Consider the following 19866-nt stretch of genomic DNA (forward strand, 5'->3'; position numbering starts at 1 on the left):
TCATATTTTACATATATTCTTCTGCCTTTTAAATTTTGGATCTGAAACCTATTTCTTTCAGGCCAGTGCTGAACTTAACCAGTGAAGTGGCCAGTTTATTATAATGCATTTCTTCTTTTGTAACATGTTCTGTAAAATGCTTGTCACACATGACACTAGAGATTGCAAATGCAAAGAAAAAGTGTACGGCACAGTCAGCTTCCTAAGGCTAATAAGAGTTTTTAGTTCACAGCTGTGAAACTGTGCGTGTGTATTTCTGCATATTTTTTTCTGTGCAGTTCTGTCTCCTTGTGAATTTCTGTTTGTGAAGCCTGCTCTTGTTTTCAAATAAAAGGTCTTTCACAGATCACTGTTTTCAGGTTCCCGGGTTAAATTTGCCACAACACCAGTCTCCCCTCCCCCAGGTGTTATTTATTAGGGTCAAAGGAGGATTCCGTCATCTGTTACCTGGGAATGCGGCCTTTTACTGTCAGCTTAAGCCTCTAACACACAGGCCACTAAAGCAAAATTCCTGTATTACTTGAAGGGAGTTATTTTCGAAACCAAAGGGGCCACTACAGTAACAGATACCAGTGATTTATTGTAGCTCCTGTTCCACAGCACTGCTAAACAAAAATGAGATGCTAAATGATCCTATCTGCCAGGGTCATCTGCAACATCAAACGAGACGGTGTCGATTTCCTTTGCTATCATTCAAAATCATTGTGACTCATCTAATATAAGAATAATGTAAACACAATGAAACCTCTTTGTTAATTCTATGCCAACTGCAAGTGGCCAAAATTATATCAAGGAAAAAACAGTATTAGTAAAGAAGTATAGGGCACAGAGAAGGACTTATCCAGGATGTGGTGGGCACTGAAAAGAAACCAGAAATGTGTTCAAAGGCTTGACAAGAAAAGTAGTGAACTTAATGATGGACCAATCTGATATTACTAAAGCACTGAAGGATCCACTGAGCACAACTCCTTCCTGTGCTTAGAAGATAATGACAGAAGCTCCAAACCACAAAGGAGGAATCCCATGATGCTGCTGTTGCTGACATAATTGTTACCTTGGACAAAATTTACAAATCTGTTGATGTGAAAGAAGTAAGAATATTCCCAGACAGAAGACTGGGATTAAACCAAGTCTTCTGCAAATGACATCCATGCACTCAAGTTACAGAACTGCCAGAAAAGAGACAGTGTAGGCTGGTGGTTAAAGCACTGGATTAGGAACTAAGAGACCAGGATTCAAATCCCCATTGGCAATGCAGCTCACCAGATGACAGTGAACCAACCACTCTCTCCTCTCGCTCTCCTGAACATACCTCAAAGAGGAATAATAAGGATAATGGGGGGAGACCATTTATGGCACCTGAGATATATGGAGGAAAGGTGCTATATAAAGCAGCAAAACAGAAGAAAGAAAGCGGTCATGTTTTAACCCTACATATAGGATAGCCCAGGCTAGCCTGATCTCGTCAGATCTTAGAAGCTAAGCAGGCTGGCTCTGGTTAGTACTTGGATGGAAGTCCATGAAGGAAGTCCAGGATCGCTACACAGAGGCAGGCAATGGCAAACCACCTCCGGTTGTCTCTTGCTTTGAAAACCCTACAGAGTTGCTGCAAGTTGGATGTGACTTGATGGCATCTTCCATCGCCAAAGCAAAATACTGCAAAACAGATATACAAAATTCAGTGTGCGCTCTATTAAATTAAATTTAATCTATTAAATACTTCCACACAAGTCACTGTTTACAGAGTTGCAATTTTCAGAACAGCAACACATCTCATATTTAACTTGCCATCCAGGCTACATGTTCTCCCTGAAGAAACAAGTTTACTTCCCAAGTTCTGATTTATTCTCTGGTCCCTAAATGGAAATCTGCAAAGTGGCACCACCACAGGCACATGGCCACGCCAGACACATGAACTTCATTAGGAACTGAAAACCCAAGTGAACTGCATCCAAATCACCAGATTAGACACATCCCGTTAGGCAGTAAATCTGGAAGCTCTGATCTGACTGAAATTTAACATCATCCACAGATTTCCAAAAGCAGCAAACCTCTCAGAACTTTGAAGCAGCTGCGTGCTTCTCCACTCGCAGATGGCTGGTACAATTGAACCTCCTGGAGCAATCTGCTGCCTTCAAAAAAGTGTACATGTCTTTTAAAAAAGAGAGAGAAAAAGAGAGGAGGAAAAACATGCACATTAAGGTTTCAAAATGTTCTCATTATTACCACATTAGATGACAAGGGATAGCCCAGGTTTTACAGAAACTCAAGACACTGGGCTAAGTGCAAATTCACATTTAACTAAGGTCAGAATACTGCGCTTTCAAGAGCCAGTAAGTGTGTTGCTATTGACTTCAAAAGAACAGGGGTTAGAGCTTTGTACCCTCTGTAGGAAAGCACTGATTGGTCCATTTCAAAGTAGTCTCACCCAACCAATTTCTGACAAGTTAGTTTACTGGATAAGGAGAAGCATTTACTGATAACGATTCACCAACAGATTTAAATGTGTGACAGACATGGCTGAGGTACCGATTTGAGTACGAAGGATAATTAAGTGTTAAATTTTCCATCTAGACGAAAATCTACATTATAGAATACAAGTATCTATTTACATAATGCACATTCATTTTTAGGGCTTAGTACTTTTTAGAGTTTTATTTTTTACATTATGTGTAGTTTTAATATGAAAGAAACAGAGATCAGAAAGCCCACTTTTAGAGCATGCTGCTCTAAGTCACCACCAACGCACCCACAATTAAAAATTTAAACCAGAACTAACAGTTCCTTACTCTCTCCAGTCATCATCCAAGCTAGATTTAAACATGAAATGGAACATAAGCTAAGCAGACCAAAAGAAAGCACTTTTTTAAAAGAAGGCCCTTAAAGTATATCTTCCTATCATCTCTAGTTAGGTCGTGCACTGAAGCTCATGCACAGTTTATACGATATGGAAGGATAAAGCAGTCACTTCTGGTTGCTGCTTAGAGAACCAGAAGTAATTTTTTCAGGCCACTGTTCTGCACACGCTTTCTTCCCCCCCCCCTTCTCTTCCTTTTGCCACCTTTACACTGGAGAACTCTTGCAATATTTATTCCACTCAGGCTCTGCTCTCTCAGGTCACGCCGCCAGAGTGTCGCACAGCTGCAAAAGCCACCTGCCACTGTTGTGTTGCCATTGTCTGTGGTGCCTCCCCCATGCCTCATCACTCTTCCTGAAAAAGGATTTGCTCCTTTCTTCTTTTTTTTTTTAAAGAAGTTCTTCCCTCTGCCTTTTTTTTTTGGCAACACTGCCAATGGGAATCCCAGGTGGCTCTGGCTAATTACCCATGTGCTTAGGGGAAGCAAATGCTTGCCTATTGTTAATGCGGCAGAGTCTGCAACCACAAAGTCACTTCATATGCTAATCAGAGGCGGGCTGATCCCCAGTTAATACCTCGATCTGTTCAGGAGTACTGATCTTATGGAGCGCGAGACACACACACACACAAGCAAATCCAGGAGATGCATTTTCTTCTTTCCTTTCCAACTTCTCTGGACATACTTAACTCTAGCACATTTTTTCTCCTGGAAGTGTTGGGGCTTTTTTGATAAAACAGCAAGAATGAGGTGAACAAATATTTTTGTTTGCTTGAGACAACATTAGACAACAGTGCTCTAGTCAAAATGTTATCAAAGTCTTCCAATTTCGAGCAAGCTGTTAGTCTGATATGACCTAACAGGGCAATCTAGCTCTGCCTTTGCAGATAAGATTCTTTGTTTGTAAACTAAGCAGCCATTCAGTGTGACTGTAGCGAGAGGTGTCCCCTCAGCTCTCTAAGGCAGAGTCTGTGTATTCTCCAGGAACCAGAAGGGACCCCTTGTGTGTGCAACATTTTACCTATACACATGAAAAATAAAAGTCTACTAGCAGGAGAGTCACAAGGACTTGAGGGTGGCATCTCATTTGCCCTCCTCCCCCACTATTTCCTCTTTCTGATCCCTGAAAGCCCCATATCTTCCCCCCACTTCCTGCTTCCTTCTCTCCTTCCCACACAACAGATAACCTACCATTACTTGACCCCCATCTTAAGATTTCCTGCCTTCTGTCTGGTAGCCTTTCCCTGGGCAAAATCTGGACAAGTTGTATGGTGCCAGCCGCCAGGCCAGGCCAAGCCCAGTTGAAGTGCTAGTTCCTGGGCTGGGCCCATTAAGTGGTGCTGACTGGAACAGCCCCAGTTATAGGGGTAATGATTCCCCAGCAGTTGCCACAGGGCCTGTCCCCAGTAAGCACTCCCCCCTCGAGAACCATAACAGGGGAGGGGGGCATAACTTTTACAGGGCTGTTCTGGCCTCCAAGTGCCCCCTCCCCATGCTTTGCTTTACAGAAACCAAGGCTTAGAAGGCTCAGCAATATTACTGTGGCTGCCTAGCAGCATCTCAAATTACCAATGATAGCCCATTCTCTTCTTGAAGCAACAAGCATTGCTTCTCCTGCTTTGGGGAGTTCTAATCTCATTTTTAAAAAAGATTTCAGATTTTTCTGCAAATCTGGGACTTCCTTCAGGTTTATAGAGAAATTCCCTTTATCTGACCCTAGCTCCATTTTACGGATGTATTTTTCATAACCTCTATGGTGCCATTTGGAATTAGAAGTAATTATTTTTGCCATACCCAGATTCCAAACACGCACCAAAACCTGTTAATTATTCACATAACCATATACACTTATTCCTCTTTATATACTGATATAAACAACTGAGTTGAATCCAGACTAAATTTCCCACTAATGGCGTTAGTGGGGTAAATTTCCACCAATTCCCTTTCACTTCTGTAGATCCCATTTGCTTCTTGAGCTGTTCTTTAAAAACCCCTGCCCTTCAAGAGCAGCATTTCAGGGAAATCAGTGTGGCAGGAAGAGAGCAGGAGGAATCCTCTTTTCCACTGAAAGATGTGCCTAGCACAACTAGAAACTTTAGTCTGGATTCAACCCATTAAGTGTTTTAATTTCTTGGTAAGAGTACTGTGTGTACCCATCATGGTACTAGTGTGTGAGTGCTGGGTCTTATGTTCTCTCACACAACCACAATTTTGAAGGAAGACTAACAAAAAGCCAACTGACCAGAACAGTGATGGAGTCAGAGGGTGGAATGGGTCAGCTAGATTAGCACATTGGGATAATATAGCAAACACAAACAGAAAAAAAGTACGAAAATGTTTTGTGTTGATTATTCTACTTATTATTGGGAATAAACAATGAGAGAGGTAAGATTTATGGTATTGTTTTATACTTAGGAGGGGAGAAAAAGCACAAAAATGGAAGGTAGAGTGTATCATATAGCACTTGTGACACTGACAACAGATGCTTGCCATTCACATTGTCTTATTCACACATGGCAATGTAATCTTTTTTCAGTGCTGTTAAATACAATAAATATTATTACAGCTGTGACCTAGCTGGAGACTCACATTTTCACATGAATGAAATATCCTGTAGTATCCTGCTGCTTTTTGTTGCATTGGGCAAAAAAAATGTCAGATTTCCTGCAACAAATGAGTGACAACTGCTCCTCTATTTTCCCTCCCTCCAAAAAATTCACAAAAGGATGATTATCTGTTCATGTTACACTGACTCTTGAATCTACAACAATGCAACAAGGTATTATACTTCCAGATGATGGCAAAAGAAGAGACTGGATAATGGAATGTACAAGCAGTGATGTGCACAAAGCCAGTAGTTCAAAAGGGCACATGAGATCAGTTTCCAGCCTTAAGAGATGGAACAGGAAAAACTGATGGTACAAAAGTGGGCTTTACTTCAAGGGAGACTGTAAAAATCTGTAAGTCATGCTGTTTAATTTTGTTAAAAAAATGAAAAATGCAAAACCTAGTAAATCTCATGCTTAAGGAGAGAAACTTGTGCCTTTTCCTGTACCACTTAAGACTGCTGATACAAGAGAATCATTCCCCATGAATAAAATATTCCTACAGATTGCCAGTTAAAGCATCAGGGTAGGCTAGAACCCGTCATCCAGGGTTCTTCCATTTCTTGCTTGGAAAAGCCTTCCATCCCATGAGCTCCTGAATTGTAGTATTTATTTATTTGTTCCATGTTTATGCTGCCTCTCCAGGAACCTGCTGGAGGTGGCTTGAAATATAAACATACCACAAACAAAACATTCAAAGATGCTATTCAAAACCCAGCATTAAAAATCCAGCCCAGCATAATTAAAAAAAAAACATAAAAACTGACCATTGACAACTTCCAGACTAAAATAGTGTTAAAAGATTAATTAATTAAAAGCCTCTTAATTAAAAGCCTGGGTGAACAGAAGCGTTTTGGTCTGGCACCTAAAATAAAGCAACATAGGCACCAGGCAAGCCTCAAAGGGAAAGTAATTCCACAAGCGAGGAGCCACAACTGAAAAAGCCCAATCTCTGGCTGCCACCCACCTCACCTATGAAGGTGGGGGCAAAGACAGTAGAGATTGCGAGACAGATCTTAATGACAATATGGGAGGAGGCAGTCCTTCAAGGATGAGATACAAAAAGGTATGGCCCTGAAACAGATTTGTTATTTTATTTTATTTACTTCATTTACAGCATGCCTTTCTCATGAAGACTCAAGGCAGATTACAAAATTTGAAAAAGAGTTCAAGCAGCAAACACTGCCAATAAACAGTGCAGTTGCCCACAAAAGAATACATCTCTGAAAAACCAATGTAAACAACATTTTTTAAAAATGTCCAGGCATGACATGCTATAATACAGAAAGTGGGCTTCAGAGGTAGAAGTAGAAGACACTGTAGTAGAAGAAAGGCTCCACACACTATTCATTGACTTCCTTTCCTTGAGGCTGGTATGAGTGGCCTCTGTTAGAAACTGGGCCTTCTTTGTTGGTGTGGAGTGGCCCTTCCCAAGCCTGCAGTGAAGCCCCTTTTTACTTTTGAAATGGCTTGTAAAAACTATACTATTTCAGAGACGATTTTATTGAGTTGCATTTTCTGCTTAATGGAAGCGCTGAGGACAAGTGGATTTATCGGAGGATGAACAGTTTTAGTGTTTTTAGCCTGTTCAATAGATTACTGTTTATGTGTTTTAAAATGCTATTAGTCACCTTTTTGAGAAAGGCAAGGACATTGACTTGAAGAAGGAAGAGTCACAGAAATTGTCCAACTTGCTTGATGGACTGAGAAGGGCCCTTACTCCTCCCCACCTCCCTTTCTACCAGAACATCTCATCAATTAATAATGTGCTATTCCAAGAATGCACTGGAAAGAATTACAAGGGTAGTACCACGTTCCTATTTTTTATCTTTCTTGCTCTAGTACCCGCCCACAAAAGAAATTTTAATGGTTCCCTTACTTCTTCTTGCTCTAATTCTAAAAACATTACCTCCTTACTTCTTCTTACCCATTCCATGTCTGCCTGTATTTGGGCTGCTGTGTCACTAAACACCACTTACTCTCATATGAACCTACCCCAACCACTATAATCATCACTGGAGGCCCTGCTTCAGGTGCCTTCTCCACCATCTAAGGTTAGATGGGTGGCAACTTGAGAACAGGCCTTCTCAATTATGGCATCAAACTATGGAATTCCCTCCCCAGGGAGATTCAGTTGTTCCTCTCTATCACCATCTTCTGCCAGCAGGAGAAGACTTTTCTGTTTTGTTTGGCGTTTCTTCATCGACCACCCTGTGTTACGTGATGTTGCTTTTATTGCTCTACTCTCCATATGTATACACATACACATATATGTATACGCATTTAAAAATTTGCTTTAATGTTCTGACTATTTGCCACCATGGGGACTCTAAACTGGGTGGAAAGGCTCCTTAAAAATGTTTTAAATAAATAATACTGGAAAGGCCAGTCTTCCTTTCTTTCTTAAACAGTATTGTCATGCTGATCCTTGTTTTCTTTTTACCTCTGGAGCTAAATCTTTGAATTAAATATGCCACATAACTATTTGCCTCGTTTCTATTTTTATAGGTATATTTTCAAATAAAAACGACACGTTTTGAGACCATGAACCGACAAGTTTTCAATTACTGTTACACGGGCCTTTGATAACCTGTAATTTAAAAGGCCGGCATAAAAGTCAGAACATGACAGACACGAGTTGGGAGGGGGGTATTTCCACCTAATCATTTCATACCCGACATTAACCAGATCCATTGCAGACAAGTCCTGATATCTATACAAAATTTACAAAAACAAAAAACGGCCACTTTCCAGAGAGCAGCCAGCCACCCTGTCACCTGCTCTTTGCAGATTTGGAGCTGCAAGGCACAAGAGACAGTGTGAAAAATACTTGGGGAAAGATCTGAAATCAGGCACATATTTTGGAACACAAAGCAGAGGCTGAAGAACACAGACATTACTGTTCTTCCCCTCGTAAAAGGTCTAAGGTACTTTGAGGAAGAAGTCAAATCTTTTCCCTGTCAAATGTGACCTAAAACTACAAGTCTCGGACACTCTGATTGTTAACTCCTTTAAAATCGTGTTACACTTCAGGGTTTCAACAAGATATGCATGAATGTGAAGATCAGTCATTTCCTTCTTCCCATCAGTTTCAGAAACCTCTTCCCTCCTCCCTCCCCACAGAGACAGAGAACAGTGCGCAGGAACATCAGAGTATAAAACAAAACCTTTTGGGGGAGAAAAAAAACAGAATTCCTTTAAAGGCCAGCATAACTACTCCAGTAATTTTTTTTTTAAAAAAAACGTTTCACTGTTGAGAGATCCCATGCACATTCAACTTTATTAAAAAAAAACAAACCCAAATTTGTCCCAGAAGATCCATTTGGTTGAGAGATTCGCAGCTTGATTTCCCTCATGGCATCAAAAATACACCATGCAAAAAGCACAAGTCTCAACAGAAGCCAGCAGCAAGTCAAATAAGCCACTTCCACTCAGCTCTCATTCCCGAGGTATCACTGAAGTACTGATGCAGACTCTTCAGCATTCGTTTTTTATTCCCTGTTCTCAGCTTACTTCCTTGAAGTTACATTATCACTGCATAAACCCAAAATTACAAATATGCATGTGTGTGTTTTTTGCACTATTTTGTCAATAGGGTTGTAGAAGTAGAAGTTCTGAAATATGCATGCACTTTGGCTGCCATGACTGTGAATTTTTTTTTTGTAGGATCTGGGGGGGAAGGCTCTGATGGTGAGCCAACTGCAAACTTAAGAGAGAACAATTTCATATATATTATCTTAAAGTAGTTTAATGAGTAGTTTAAGCAGAGCACTGCAAAAAAAAAAGAGTTCTAAAGGGGCAGGCCCTGCTCAAAGGCTCACCAGCACAGAGAAGGGGCTGAAGAAGAGACCAGCTAGGATGAAAAGGCCTAGGGGGGAAAAAACCCTACATTTTAAAAGCTTTATTTTTAGAAAATGGCAGAAACAATGGGGCTGTCTAAATGTCAGAAGGGAAGAGAATTCCAGAGAAAAGGAACTGAAACAGAAAAGGGGTAAAGACAGGAAATAGATGAAGAAACCAGAGGGGGTTTGCGCAGGAACAATGAGCCAGCAGAATGAAGCTGAAGAAATGAGAAGAAAGATAAGCAGAAGCAATAAAATGTAAATATTTGAAAACTCTTAGGTTTAAGTTGAAACACTGGGAGGGGAGTAGAGAGGGAGAAAAGAGGAGTAAGGAGATCAAAGTGGAAACACCACAAGTAAGCTACTGCATGCGACGCACTGAGGATTGGAGTAGTAACAGAGTATTCTCTAGACACGGGCACAAAACAGAAAAAGTCTGAAACGAGAGTTTCATGTTTCATCGTGATTCATGAATCACGAATCATGAAACTTCACGAAATTGACAAGTTTGCTGAAATGATTCATTCGTTTCGTGATTCGTCAGAATCCGGGGCATTTCAATGGCCCCCTTCATACCCTGAGATGTCAAACTCACAGGGAGACTTCAGCAGGCTCTCCTCCACCCAGCCTCCAAGTTTGCAGTATGTTGATCGGGAAGGGTGGGAAGTGCTGCAAAACTGCATGACTGAAACAGGGACCTGGAGTTGCTGGATCAGAGGAGGACGAAGGACCGGCCGTAGTGGAGCTAGACTGGGAAGACAGAGTGAGGGGTGGAGGAAAAAAGGCACCCTCACCCAAAGACCTTCCCACAGCAAGGCCAAGAGCTGGAAATAATAGGCTTCTTTCAGTCTCTTTAAAGCAGTAACAGCCAAAAGCACAATCTCAAATCCTTTCACACCCTCTCGCACTCCAATCCCAGCAAAACACTAACATAGAACAGGAGGTCTGTGGTTGGCTGACAGACCTGCCTAACAGGGTTTGGAGGGGTGAGACTGGTATGCCCATGGCTACAGAAGGCCCACCTCCTTGGTTGCCTAGAGATTGACCCCCAGCTCCTGGCTGTATAGGGCAGAATGGAAGCTCTCCAGATGGCTAGGAGAGCTGCCAATCAAGGGTAAGTGGGCTATGATTGGGGTTTCCAATGGCAACGAAAGGTCTGAGCCCATTGTTCTTACGGAATCAATGGATCGATGCCAGCCTGTCTGCAATTATGAATCGTTCACAAAGCTAACGAAACAGGCCAAAAAGTCGTGAATTTCATTATAATTTCGTGATAACCGCAGCCCCATAAAATGTGGTTTCACGACACACAAAATGGCCCGTTTCACGATGAAATTTGCTTCGTATTTCGATTCATGCCCATGTCTAGTATCCTCCACTGAGGAGTGGACTAGTAACAGCACAGTGACATTGCCCATCAGGCAAGATCTCTAACCCTGCCATGAAGCTACACCCAGGTAAACCTAAAGCATCAGCTGTTTCTAAACCACAGTCATCCCGTTTCTATGGGGAGAATTGAGCTAAAGGCGCAGACCCCCTCACACGCACACAAATCCAGTAAGCAATCCAGTGGACATTCAATCGATCCAGGTTTTGGCTAGAGGAAGAAGGCAGTGTCACCTCTGCTAAGATCCTACTTCTCCCTGGAACTTTATGGGCCTCTCCTAAGGCATGGGGTCTAGTGTGTGCAGCTGTTTTATAGATTTAAGCATCACTACAGATTAAAGAATTAAGTTAAAAGGAAGAGCAATATACGGTTGAATGAAAAAGGACCAAAAACCCACTGCCGCCCCAATCACAATAATTAGGCAATATGGGTGGGGATTTCTTTCACAACTTGGCAGGACGGAATGGTATCACCAGCCTTGCAAACTGTGGCAAGGGCTCCATCAATAGTCCTTTATGTCATTCTTCAGTGTGGGTTAGAGGAAAAGGTGATATTTTGTGAATTCCTACTACAAAGCCAGTGTCCCTTCTTGACAGATAGCCAGGCTGCCATAAGGAAGTGTTGCCTCTCCCTGCAAATGGCTTGTGGGGCAGAAAAAAGCTGTCCATGAATTGCCTCCCATTAAGAAATGCTGCGACTGCTGTACTGTGAGCACTAACTCCTGAATGTTTGTCATGCTTAACTACAAAGCCTACTGCAGGTTTGTGTGTAACCTACCCAAGATAAAGAAGGGATGATTCTCACCTGCTCTGCCCTCCATGGTTGTCTGATATCTGCATGCCAGATGTCATGGTTGAACAGGGGCATAAATGTAGAGCTCAATGTAAACAGGCCCAAATCCATGTGTTTGTTCACCACCCCTACTCCTAATCCAATTCTGATGGGAAAAGAACATGTAGAACTGGGTCTCTACTAAAATGTGATCGCAGGCAAGCTGGCTCAGGGGATAGGGCAGATTAATCCACCTGGAGACCCTACAATGTTACGTTTCTCATCTGCACATAGCTCCAAAGGTTGGCAGGCAGAGCAGCCATTATTTAAAGAGGGCCCCAGAGCTTCACAAATCCTGGGGAGAGGGGGTTGCCACTTTAAGTCACACCTGGATTTTAAAATTAGCTGTACTGCAGGGCCTAGAGTAAACACAGAAATGATTAAAAGACAGTAATGCATAACTGCCAAATTGTATCATCTGTGAAAAAAATAAGTCTGGATTATTCCTTTTGAAGTCCATGATATACTGAAGCAATTGGCCGGGGGGACAGGTATTTGTTCCACTTTGCTAATGAGCTTCTGAAGTCCTCAAATAAGCAAGGGCTCTGAGTAATTTGTTCTGGCATCAGCTCACTAGCGACAAGAGTCTACAGGAGCTGAAATAAAATAAGCAAGGCTCCAAGGGCCTTTTGGATTTTTTCCCCATTGGGTCATTACATGAACACCAACAGACAGGTTAGTTAAGTGGTAGCAACATTTTCCTCTCTCGAGTTAGGGTACAACGTAGCTGTGTTCTGTTCTGAAGGGGTCCAATGGAGATTCACAATCTTCCGTCCATCCTTCTGTCATTTCAAGACAACTGAAGTCAAAAGCACAATCATCAAACCCACAAGAAAGATCAGAAAATACCAGATATCTGTTTAAACACCGGAAGGAGATAAAAAGTTGCCATGAAGTATGGGTACTGCAGAATGGGGCAGAAAAGTCAGCTCTTCCTTACCTATCGTGCAGTTTGTAGTTATTTTCCTCCGCTTGGGGTTGTGTCGAAGCAGCTCTAGCTCTCGTTTGGTTGGCTCCCATGTTGAATACTTCTCTCCAATACCTGATCAATTAAAAGGGGGGAGAAAAATCTATTTCAGGGGGCCTGTTTGTTAAAGATCAACAAGGATACTACTTTGCAATGTAAACAGCATTGTCCATTAAGTTGGATTCGCAACACATCACAGCAACAGTCAGCCTGCTTCTTCCCTACAGTTCAGAAAGGCAGCAGTTGACCTTCACAGTATGTTCCCATAAACACGTGCTAAAATGCACACAAAAGCAGCTGCTTATATAGAATTCTTATCTGTTTCCAAGTAACCATTCTCCTTTCTCTCCCCCATTCCCAACAACAGGTAGAAGGGGGACACTCTCCAATTAAAAAGCTCAACAGCAGACTGCCTTTCGTACTGAAATTTGTTTCAAAAACCCATCAGTCTTTTGGGGATCACAGAGATATCACATGTCCTGAGGCTAAATCTGGAGATATAGCTCCATGGTGACAATTGTGCTCAGCCCTGCCCAATATGGCAAATGAAGTAAAACAAAAAGAGAAATCCAACTTACTAGACAGCAGCACACTTTTAAGAGAGACAATACAGGATCAAATACATAACAGAAGTGATACTAAAGAGAGTATTATCCATTTGTTCTGATGGATGTACCATAAGAAGTTCCTTATCACCTTATGGCTTTCAATGCAAACCAGATGCTAGTAAACACAGGTTGGGATCTAAACAGCCATAATATTAAAGGGCTTTAGTGGGCACTAAAGGGCTTTCCTCCCCACAGAACACGATTTCATGTATGATAAAAAGCTTCTGAAACTGCCCAGGGTTTCAAAATCATTTCTGTGATATATGGCATGGTGCTCATCTCCTCGAAGAAGAGTAATCAAGAAATTCTACCAGGTTAGCACAAACTCTTTAAGTAAACCTAAGAAGCTCTTTGGAGTCAGACCACTAACTTTAGTAGGTCACAGGCTCCTGAAAAATGCTTATATGCAAAGGTTTTAAGCCCTCAGCCCCACCACCTGTCAATGAAAACAAAAATATAATGCTGACTTCAGAGTCAGAGCTGGAATTTGTCATCCAAACAAATCAACAATACTTGAGAAAAATGGGCACTCAGTTTACAGTCAGAAGAGGTGGGTTGTACAAAAAGAACTTAGCTAAATGGTTTAGAAACCAGGCATTCTCATCTTCCATTTGAGATACTAAAGGGAGCAGTAAAGATCCGAGAAGTGGACCAACGAGGAGATATTGGAATACTATGCAAGGCCATTGACTTTTAATCATAAAAGCATTTGGACGTTACTAAAATATGCTATTGTAAAACTGATGATTTAACTCAATTACATCTCATCTTGTCAGGTGTGGAATGCACACAGTTGAAAGAAGCACTATAGAAAAGTGATCAAGCATATGCCTTAAGCAAAGGAGAGGAAAGCAGAGGGGTAGGTGTAAGTAAAGGAACTCACACAATCTGCAGGATGTTCTTTGACCTTCCCCTTTTAAAACTGGTCTTATCAAATATTACCAATCCACCATGCTTGAAACAATTTTTACCACAAGTGGTTTTAGCTTCTGCTTATGTTTAAAATGTACACCACTTCATGTGCCACCTTTTATGGCAAGGTACACTGCCCACTCCCACCAAAACGAAAAGCTCATAAATGACTGTGACAATGGAAATTTTCTCATTGGAAATTCAACAAAGGTCTTGTTAACAGAAAGGGGAGCGCTGTTTTTTCCCCTTTCCTTAAAGGACTGACCCTCGCATCCCTTTCCTTTTCTCCCAACATAGTTCTGAACACTGAAAGGGATGAAATATCACCCAGGCAAATAAGGAGGAAACTGATTTCCATGAAACTTTGCATTAAATAGCAACATTGCTTTGAATTAATCTCCCTGTATTCATTTGTAATGGTGAACGAGACACTATTACAAAGACATGCATACAACAAAATCTTTACTTTGCCAGAAGCTTCTTCTATTTGACTTCAGCAAAACTGCCTGAACCACCCTTTAACTATGCCATATTTACTACAGGAACTCTCTGGCTCCCATAGGCTGCTATTACTTTAACCATCCAAGCACCTTATAAACCCATCATTAAGTTATACTACAGTTTGTATGACAGAATAAATTTTGTACAGACTGTCTACAAAGCTGAGGGTCTCAAGACAAAATAAGAAACAAACAAAGTGTGATGGGGAAAAATATTCAAATTTAAGCCCCAGCTCTGCATGCATTTGCTTAATTTTATGCATGTAAGTCCTTAGGTCTTTACAAACATATTAGGTACATGTGTAAGTTGCTTGGGTTAGTGCCAAAATGTAAAGCGGTGTGGCGTTCAGGGGTAACCACACACACATACACGGGTTAACAAACAGAGGAGACTGCTTCATAGGAGAGAGGTATGACAAAACTGTCCAATTTTAAGTAGCAAATACTATATACAAGATAAATATTCAGGCAAGCAAAGAGAACAAAATATTTAGAACAAGACAAAAAATTTTGTTCCAATCCAAAGCCAAGTTCTGTTCAAACTTTTAAGACTGCAAGCCATACTTGAATAGCTTGTCATCTCCGTTTCCTTAGAAAATAGGTACTAAGCAAACTTAGGGAACACTGACTGTCAGTGTTAAATTAGATACTCAGTTTCCCGTAACACATTCTCTGTCAGGATAAAAAACAATAGTAGCAACATTAGGTGTAACTGAGTTTCCTCTCTGGTAACATCATGACTATGCCTGGACATGCCCAGCAATGTTCCCTCTAAGCTTTGCAGTGTTGTGAGCTAAAAATCTACTTTGTGAGCTGAAACAACTTTCATTAAAGTTTTGAGTGCACCTCCTTTTAAAAAAAAATTACAATCACATTGTTTTGATTACAATGAAAACAATTTAACAATAAAAGCCATTAGGTGAAAGGGCCACAAAAATCAGAGTATACTTCTGTATAAAAATGGGTATGTCCATGCTGATTACAAAGAGGTAGTTGTATTAGTCTGTTGCTGCAAAATAAAGCAGACACACAATGGCACCTTAAAGACTAGCACATTTATTTCAAGATGAGCTTTTGTGACTCTGTGCTTACTTCTTCAGCCTCCTTCTACACCAAGGCCAGGTTAAATGATGCCTTTACCATGGTAGCGGCTGAAGCACTACCTCTTCTCCTCCACTCTTTGGGGCTGAGGGGATCCTAGCAATTTCAGGCTTCATGGGTCAGGCCAGACCTGATCTCTCAGCTCTGCTCTGTTCCCCAGCTAGAGAGCCAACAGTGGCTGGAGGCGCTCTCTGGCACCACCCTGGGGGCCAAACCAGCCACAGCCAGGAAGAGAAGTGGGATGAGGCTCCATCCCTGCTCCATCCCTATAGGGCCCACCTGCAGATGCTGGCTGAGTGGGAGGGCGAGGCTGCCTGAGGGTTAGTATCTGTGAGCTACATCTCAGAAGCTGTGAGCGGAGGAGTCAGAATCTGTGAGTGATTGCTCACGTGCTCACATTAGTGGGAACACTGATGCCCGGTGAGTTTCAACTTTTCTTCCTGATGACCCCCTATTCTGTATCAAACACTGCTTTGGAAAGTACTTTCATTGTTTTGCCATGTGGTGGTCATGGGGAGGGGTGCTGAAGAGGCACAAAAGTCCCCTTGGGCAAAGGGAGTCAGCTGCATGGTCCTTGACACCCTAGCTGATAAGTACTAATTGATCTGAAACCAGGATCACAGATGCTATCACAGTCTCAGAATGCTCCACAAGCCTGCTCAGTATTTTCCACCTTCAAAAGAGGATGAGACATTAAAATAATGGTACAGCTAACAACTGAAACTTTTAAGGAATCAGCTTTATACATTAATCAATCACCTTGTAAGCATTCAAAGCTCTTTACGTATGTTTTCTGAGTGGAAAGGCAGCATAGAAACATTTCTATAAAAATAAATAAAATAAATATCTTCTAACAAGTATTTACATTAGCTCAGCATTTCCAGGCTGCTGATAAAGGAGCTAAAAAGTAGGGAAGAGGGAGGCTTAATTAAAGCCATCTACCAAGTTCACAACTGCACTGAGATACAACCTAGGGATATGAAAACACATTCTTCATCTTCGGTGCTGTAATTCTACCTTTTTTTAACTGTTAGAAGAGCTACCCACAGGCAGTAATTAAGTACTTGGCTTGATCTCCCTAGTCAAATCAAGACTATGATTGCCAGCAGAATGCTCACATGTAGGTTCAAATCTCTACTTAGCCATGAAGCTCACTTGGCGATGACAACTCATGCACACTCTCTTCCTCAACCTGATCTACTTCACAGGATATGTAGTGAAGAGGGGAATATCATGCATCCTAGCCTGTGATAGGTGGCAGAGATAAACTCCAATAGGAACATATGCATATGTTAAGATATAATGAGACTTGAATGCATAGTGAGCATTGGGTCTGATGCAGCCTATACCGAGTCCACAATTTATATTATACCCTATGCAGCTGTTTTTTGTCTTTTCCTTTTTTGGTCTCCAGTCAAAGACAAGCACATTTTAGCATGCTTAAGAGGCTGTTAAATCACTAATTAGATGCCTGGATTTAAAAATTCTTTTCTAGATATTTGTAATCTGCTATCCACCTGCACCATTTCCCTTAAAACAATTTCTGTAGACAACATTTCATGCCGTGTTCTCTTGGTTCTGAAATCCATCACTAACTTCTCCTTTGTTGGACTGAACTACTTCAAAATATGGTACTGAAAAGGGAGAATGAGCTATTAGATCCTGGTGATATATTGATTATGGGAGAGAAGGTGCTATAGTGCACTGTAGGCTTTATTTTAGGAGTAATTTTTTCTTGAAACAATTTAATCTAGCTTTAGGAAGAGGTTTTTTAAAAAATACCTCACATCGGCCCAAGACCGCTCCAGATTTCCTTTCCCTCCAAAAAAGAGGGAAAATTATTTGCTTTTGAGTAGCTCAACCATGGGAAGGTCATGCAAAAGTCTACCACCACAACCCCGATACATATTCCCTGTAATAGGAAAGCAAGCTACATTTTAAAACTTGGCATTTAAAAAACATGATTTTTGTCTTTTAAAAAATGGCAGATAATCAGCAAAGGGACGCTTTGTTAGTGAAATGCGTCACCAGCTCACACTTCTTACCTGTCATTGTACACTGGTAGTGAGAAACCATTGTTGGAGTGAAGGCTAAAAAAGAAAAAATTAGGGAAAGCAAACTGAATAATAAAACAAAATGTGTACATATACTCGTGTGTCAATATCTACAGACATACATATGTGTGTGTGCTTATAAAGCTGTCACATTTATGAGGTGATCTCACATGGAAAGGTAGTTCATGTAAAGGGAATGGATTTCTTGCCTGGATTATGCTGTATGCTCAGAGGTAGACTTACTCTACCAGACCTAGCTTTTTTCATCATTAACCCATTGCACTATCATAAGGGGGAGGGGTGTTTGTTTTAATTTTATGGTACTTAGTTTTGGGCTACAATTTAGATAAATGTGAATACTAAACAAATAGTGTAGCCCCCGCCCCCCCGAATAGCAGAACTCTATGTTAGTATCTCCCATAAGTGCCCCAAAACGTTCCCCCTTATTGGTTTCTGCCATTGATAAGTGGGAGGGCCGGTAAGACTAAGAAAGCATCCATTCATTCAGGCAGATACGGAAAGAAAACCAAACCTTGTAGCTTCCAAGCTTTCCGTTGTTCTTCTTTGGCAATTTGTTCCATATCTTTGTCGTATATGTAATCTTGACACATAAAGCAGTATATACCCCCATACAAAAGGTCTATGGCTGCAGAAACAAAAGGGGGTGGGGTGGGGGGGAGAAGAGACAAAAAAATGTAAAATTTCAAAATGACAGACCTGGGAATTTTACACTGGATATATATAATTAAGGCGAGTTAGGTTTTCCAATGTTTGAGCGTTATAGTACTAGAAAATTCTATTAATCATAAAATCAAGACAAGTCTTTAATATCAGTCTGAAATTTGACACGGGGAATTAACTTGGCAAGTGATGTAACTTGATTCACCTTAATAGTGAATTGTTTGTAAATTTGCAAATGATTTTGATTTCCCTCCAAACAAGAAAAACCTTTTGATTTCTTTTTTCCCCGTTTACATTCCAACAAAAATTCACAATTATTTCAAGAGTCTTGCTCCAACTGGTCTGTTAGAAATCTATTGCATACTAATAAAGTTGTGAAGTTTCGAAGTTACAGTTTTAAACTAAGAGTGCTAGTTCTGCTTCTTCAAGCCAAGAGTCTGAACTACAATAACTTTGTACATCAGGCTACCAGTTATTTTCCAGGACCAACATGAGATGCTCGTTCTTACCTTTAAACTCTAAAAAGCCTGAGCCTTCTTTACCATAGGAAGTGGTTTCTCCTACCGTCTTTCATAATCTCAAATCAGGAGAGGAGAATCTAAGTAATGACTTCACTAACATCTATGAAGGACATAGAAAGGCTCTGCCAGCTGTGCCCACTCTGTGAAATTCATTCCCCCACAACCCAAAGACACACTAAAATCCCTTTGATGGTCTTTGGGGTGCTACCGAAACCAGATCTTACTCTACTACAAGCCCTTGTTACTTTCATGTCACTGTCAGGTCAACATATTTATTTAAAATAGCATTTGAAAATATATTGTTGAGCCCGTCAATCAAAAATGTAAGATTTTCTGCTTAGTTGTTTGTTTATGCTTATTTTACCTTGGATGTTTTCTAAACTATGTCACGGCAGGTATTATTCTTAAAGAATAAGGCATGTATACAGAACACAATGCATTAGCCTGAATAGTCCTTTAACAAGCAGAAGCCTTTCTTTTCTTTTACAAGATAAGGACCCATACATAACCAGGTCACTGGTGTCTTACCTTTTAGTAATCCAGCCTAAAATTAGGAAAAGTTTGTGACTGGAGAGAGATTCTTTTATCACTATATTGGCAATAGTAGTTTTAGTATTACGGTTTTTGTTTGTTTGTTAACATGGGATCAGGCTTAAGGCTATGGCCAAAAGAGCTGTACCAGGAAAAGAAAGAAACAAGCACAAGCTGCAAGGAAAATGTAGCTGATTGTGACAACAGTGATGCCCACAAGGTAGTTGTATGACACCCCCCAAACACACAACATACAAATAATTTTTTTTAAACCTCTTTGGCTCACTCATTTATTTGCATGTGAAATGCATAGGGAAACTTGTATACAATGCTTAATATATGCTCATATCTGATTTTGGAAGGCTGAACAGACTTTGAGGATTACTTTAAAAAGGTGCCTTATTATTCTCCAAAATGTGAATCAGTAATCTCAACCAACAAAACTGTCGTACTATCACTGCCCACAAAGA

The 19866-nt window shown here is 40.9% G+C and overlaps 1 protein-coding gene across 2 annotated transcripts in view; it reads right to left on the reverse strand.

Moving 5' to 3' along the window:
* The window catches only part of USP22 (ubiquitin specific peptidase 22), a 136870-nt gene that overhangs the window by 72033 nt on the left and 44971 nt on the right, over positions 1 to 19866 (reverse strand). The window contains exons 3-5 of one of the 2 annotated variants that reach the window (XM_054995475.1): positions 18196 to 18309; positions 17655 to 17699; positions 12462 to 12563 (exon numbers count right to left, since the gene is read on the reverse strand). In XM_054995475.1, the coding sequence (XP_054851450.1) occupies positions 12462 to 12563; positions 17655 to 17699; positions 18196 to 18309 (261 nt within the window). The remainder of the gene's footprint in view (positions 1 to 12461; positions 12564 to 17654; positions 17700 to 18195; positions 18310 to 19866) is intronic. The other variant, XM_054995476.1, reaches the window with a different exon arrangement.

The sequence above is a fragment of the Eublepharis macularius genome, chromosome 12, assembly GCF_028583425.1.
Source record: "Eublepharis macularius isolate TG4126 chromosome 12, MPM_Emac_v1.0, whole genome shotgun sequence".
Taxonomy (NCBI): domain Eukaryota; kingdom Metazoa; phylum Chordata; class Lepidosauria; order Squamata; family Eublepharidae; genus Eublepharis; species Eublepharis macularius.